Below are 5,038 nucleotides of genomic sequence, written 5' to 3' on the forward strand. Positions count from 1 at the left end.
GGGGTACCAAGTGAGGAGAAAGACAGGGGAGAAAAGGGGGAAACCGGAAAGGAACTGGCAAGAGAGGGAGAGGGAAGAGGGGCGCCCTGGGCACTGTGGGCATCAGCTCCGCCCCGGTCTGAGCAGGCGCAGTGGGCCAGGCCCGGAGGCCCCCTCCCGGGGCGGGCTCGCAGGGCTGCGGGAGCAGGGGCGGGCCTGCGGCAGGTGGCCGCCCCGGGGTGGGGCCCGCAGGCCAGGCCCACAGGGCTATAAGTGGGAGGCCGGCCAGCCGAGCACCTGTCAGGGACAGCTCCCCGGGCAGGTGCCAGGCAGGTGGCTCCGGCCGAGCCCAGCCCCAGCATGAGCGCCTTCGACCTCCCGGCGCCCTCCCCACCTCGCTGCAGCCCCCAGTTCCCCAGCATCGGCCAGGAGCCCCCCGAGATGAGCCTTTACTATGAGAACTTCTTCCACCCCCAGGGCGTGCCCAGCCCTCAGCGGCCCCCCTCCCTCGAGGGGGGCGGCGAGTACGGGGCCACCCCCAACCCCTACCTGTGGCTCAACGGGCCTGCCATGACTCCGCCACCCTACCTGCCCGGCACCAACGCCAGCCCCTTCCTGCCCCAGGCCTACGGTGTGCAGAGGCAGCTGCTGCCCGGCGTGTCTGGGCTGGGGGGCGGCGACCTGGGCTGGCTGCCCATCCCCTCGCAGGAGGAGCTGATGAAGCTGGTGCGGCCCCCCTATTCCTACTCGGCTCTCATTGCCATGGCCATCCACGGGGCGCCCGACAAGCGCCTCACCCTCAGCCAGATCTACCAGTACGTGGCCGACAACTTCCCCTTCTACAATAAGAGCAAGGCCGGCTGGCAAAACTCCATCCGCCACAACCTGTCTCTCAATGACTGCTTCAAGAAGGTGCCCCGCGATGAGGACGACCCGGGTAAGGGGGCTGCGGGTGCGGGCAGGGGGGCGCCGGGGGAGCAGCCTCTGATGCCCCCAGGGAAGGCTCATGTCATTCCCTCCCAGCACCCTATTCTGAAAGCTCTGATGTGGCTGTGGCCCCCGAGACAGGGGCCTGAGGGTTGTCAGGGGTGAAGGAGGCTGTGAGATAGAGCCCTGGAGGCAGGTTCAGGTTTTGTGTTTTTGTTTTTCAAAGATTTTATTTATTTATTCGTGAGAGAAACAGAGAGAGAGAGAGAGAGAGAGAGACAGAGGCAGAGACACAGGCAGAGGGAGAAACAGCCTCCACGCAGGGAGCCCGACGTGGGACTCGATCCCCGGTCTCCAGGATCAGGCCCTGGGCTGAAGGCAGCGCTAAACCGCTGAGCCACCCGGGCTGCTGTCCATACAAGATTCAGGTTTTGATCCTGGCTGAATCACTGACTAGTCAGCAACTTCAGGCATTTTAGATTTCTGAGTCTCAGTTTCCCCATCTGAAAAATAGGGATGGTAAGACTGGCTCCTTTGCAGGCCTGTGATGGGGGTCATGTGTGAATGCACACAGGGGTTTGGGTGCTAAGAAGTGCCCAATCGTCTACAGTAATTGTTAGGATCACACTGAGTCCCCAGTACCCCGCTCATACCAAGTCCTCAGGGTGAGTTGGACTAGGCAAAGCTCAAGTACACCCTCAGCCTTCTGGGGAGAGATCTGACTGTTAAACACGCACGAAGGGCCACATTGTGCTGCCTGCTGTAGTTACATAATCTTTAACTCCTCCTTGCAGGTAGCTCTTACTAAACCCATTGTCCTGATGAAGGGAGTATCACTCAGAGGTGAAGCAGCCCGCCCACGGTGACACAGAATGGAGGGATAGCCACGGAGCCCGTGTCTGAGCGGCGGTCTCTCTAATACCAAAGACTGTGAACTCTTCCTTTTTAACGATGATTTTTATAAAATGCAGGGACATACAGAAAGTAATATATTAAATACTCAGTAATGCATTTCCCAGAATTAAAGTCCATTCTTGTTCCCCCATGGGAAGCCAGGGTATGGCTCAGAGCCCCACCTCTGCCCACTAGGAGGCTAGCAGGGCCAGGGCTACTGGATCCTCCAGGGAAGGGCAAGTGTCCAGTCCAATGACTGGCGTCACCCACAGGCCGAGCTCAGGCCTTACCTCCGAATGGCACCTCATGGTGACAAAGCCCACCTACATATCTAGCATTAGCCCTTTGTCACGGTCAGTCTGAGGATGAAAGGACCAGTACAACTGGCCCACGTTTCAGACTAGGAAACTGAGGCTAGCTCAGAGCAAAGCCAGGACTCAAGTCCATCCTTGACTCCTTGCCCCAAATTTTCAGGGAGCCCTGAAGTGTTTCCTGAGTGTCCTTTCACGTCAGCCATGGAAGCAGGCCCTCCGTCTCCATTCCCCCAGTACCCGAACTTCTTCTAGAGGCTGCAGTATGAATACTTTCATGGCTTATGCCTCTATGCCCCAGAGCGCCCCGTCGTGAGGTGGGAGCTGAAATAAGGATCCGTGCCAGGTGGGGTGTGGATGGTGTGTGTGATTCCTGTTTCTCTCCCCCTGCCCTCTGACTTCTGCGTGTATTTCCTTGGTGTTCAGTTTATGACAACCCAGAGAAACAGGAGCAAAGCATTTTGTCCATCTCTCCTCTTACTCCTCCCACTTTTGCACCAGGCAAAGGGAATTACTGGACCTTGGACCCCAACTGCGAGAAGATGTTCGATAATGGAAATTTCCGCAGGAAGAGGAAGAGGAAATCGGATGTTTCCTCCAGTGCGGGATCCCTGGCCTCTGAGAAGACAGAGAGCAGCCTCCTGGCGGGCAGCCCCAAGACGACAGAGGCCCAGGACATCTTGGACAGTGCCTCCCCAGGGACCGCCAGCCCCCCGGAGAAGCAGTCCTCGCCTCCCCCACCCGGCACCCCATGCCTCAACAGCTTCCTCTCCTCCATGACCTCCTATGTGAGCGGGTCGAGCCCAGTGAGCCGCCCTGTGGCAACACCAGGACTGAGCCCTGAGCCCACTGACAAAACGGGGCAGAACTTGCTGAACTTCAGCTCCTACACCCCACTCACCAACCTCAGCAGCCATGGGGGTGGGGGCGAATGGGCCAACCCCATGCCCGCCAACACTCTCAGCTACGGGGGCTCTGTCCTCAACCAGTTCAGCCCTCATTTCTACAACAGCATCAACACAAACAGTGTCCTCTACCCCAGGGAGGGCACTGATGTCTAGCTCAGCTCCCGAACCAGACGGACATGCAGAGGAGTAAAGCACTTGAGACCTCCCAAGCAGGTACCATTGGGATCCAAGGCCTCCGACCTGCCCAGATATATACACAGGAAGCTCAGAGGAACTCATCTTTTTTCTAGGACGTTGTATAAACCTTCTGTTTATCTCACATATGTCCACGCACACACTCATCAGCTCTGCAGTGGAAATACTGATGCCTGATAGCAGTAATCATGGCGGCCATTTGTTGAGTTCTTACCCTGTGCCAGGTGCTGTCCTAGATTATGTCCTCTTCAGAGACATAATCATCCTTACTATTTACAGTCACGCTGTGAGGTTCCAATGAACCTCTTCATTTAACAGATGAGGAAACTGAGGCTCCAAGAAGTTAGGTAACTTTCCCAGGATCTCACAAACTAGTAAGTGGCAGAGCCATGAATCAAGTCTAGGTCTATCTGACCCCCAAAGTTTGGGCCAACAGAGGCAGGGATGGGGCAATTGGTCGAGCAGCTAAGAAAGGTCTGTATGAAAGCACGCCAATCCTCTACCTTCTGGCTGTCCATCAAAATTTAGCCCTAGCCCCAGGCACATCTTATCCTGGTCCAAGTCCTTATTCTGTGGCTCCCGATTTACTTGCAGACATTTCTTTTGCTGACACTCAAGGAGGGAAGCCCAGGCCCAGGCCCCTGAAGGATAGTGGGTCCCACCTCTCCCCACAGAGGGACATTTCCCAGTCCCAGAGACTGTGAGCAGGGCTGGGAGAGGAGTGCTACACTGCGTACCCCTACCCCAGCACTGTCCATCCGCAAAATCTTGTAAAGCCCAGCTTCCTGTGTGCACGTCATGGACCAGTGAGCTGAAAGTGGCTGAGTCTTCCAAGAGAAACAAGGCTGAATGAGCACTTCCTTTTTTATAGTCTGGGAGAGAGGAGTGTGGAAGAAAACAATGCCTCAAAGGAGGGGTTGTAGCCCACTGCACAGGGCACCATGCCTACAGCTCCCAAGACTTTTTTCTTGTTTTTATATGTACTTTACATGCCTGTGATGTGTCATCCCAGCGCATCCTGGGAAGTGTTTTTGTGTTCTTATTTTCTTTTTAATTAAAAAGTCTAAAAAACACATATGTGTCCCTTCCTTGTGAGTTTTCCTGTCTTTTAGCTGCTGGTCAATTAACCATGGAGCCAAATACAGCCTGGAGCCAAGGGCTTTTGGGAAGGGAGGCAGAGAAAGAATGGGTATCAAAGCTTTTGTCTTCCTCCCTACTGACGTGGAGACAGGACAAAGGTTCCCAGTGTAAAGAGGGACACTTGCAGGGATGGTGTAGGTGCATGAAGGAACCTGTCTATATTGAACCCCAAATAGGGACTGTCATGTCCCAGTCTTTATAGCTCAAGCAACCCTTAGAGCTGTGCTATGTAATCCCCCTAGCAATCCTGTGAACGGAGTGGTGTTGGTCCCATCATGCAGAGGAGAAAACTGAGGATCAGAGTGGTTGAACCACTTGCCTGGTGTGTGCAGCCAGTGCATGCCCAGGGCGTCTGAGTGCTGCCCCTCGGGCATGGCTATGCCTAGCAGCAATGACAATGGGACTGTTGGCTACTATTCACTGAGGGCTGTGGACAGGCACCAGGCCAAGTGTTCTGCAGGTGGGAGCTCTTTTATGCTTAGAGCAACCCGTGTGTGTACATTGTGATTCCCTGGGCTGCTGGCACAATGCACTTGTGCATAGCAACGGGAGGCTGCTAGTTGGAGTTTCCCCCTGGGGCGTGCATGCAGAGGGCTCAAGCCAGTGTCCCCTGGCCCCTTGCACATGCCATGTGAAGCTGCAAAGCTGCCCACTAAGACTCTAGCAGGGGCTCACTTTGCCTGG

At 55.7% G+C, this 5,038-nt stretch overlaps 1 protein-coding gene across 1 annotated transcript; it reads left to right on the forward strand.

Moving 5' to 3' along the window:
- The first annotated feature begins 300 nt into the window (after nucleotides 1–300).
- On the forward strand, nucleotides 301–4,273 carry FOXI1 (forkhead box I1). Its single transcript, XM_055325595.1, has 2 exons — nucleotides 301–916; nucleotides 2,613–4,273. Exons 1-2 carry the CDS (start codon nucleotides 340–342, stop codon nucleotides 3,170–3,172), a joined length of 1,137 nt encoding a protein of 378 aa, XP_055181570.1. The 5' UTR covers nucleotides 301–339; the 3' UTR covers nucleotides 3,173–4,273.
- Nucleotides 4,274–5,038: the final 765 nt, after the last annotated feature.

This window comes from Nyctereutes procyonoides, unplaced genomic scaffold, assembly GCF_905146905.1.
Source record: "Nyctereutes procyonoides isolate TBG_1078 unplaced genomic scaffold, NYPRO_anot_genome, whole genome shotgun sequence".
Taxonomy (NCBI): domain Eukaryota; kingdom Metazoa; phylum Chordata; class Mammalia; order Carnivora; family Canidae; genus Nyctereutes; species Nyctereutes procyonoides.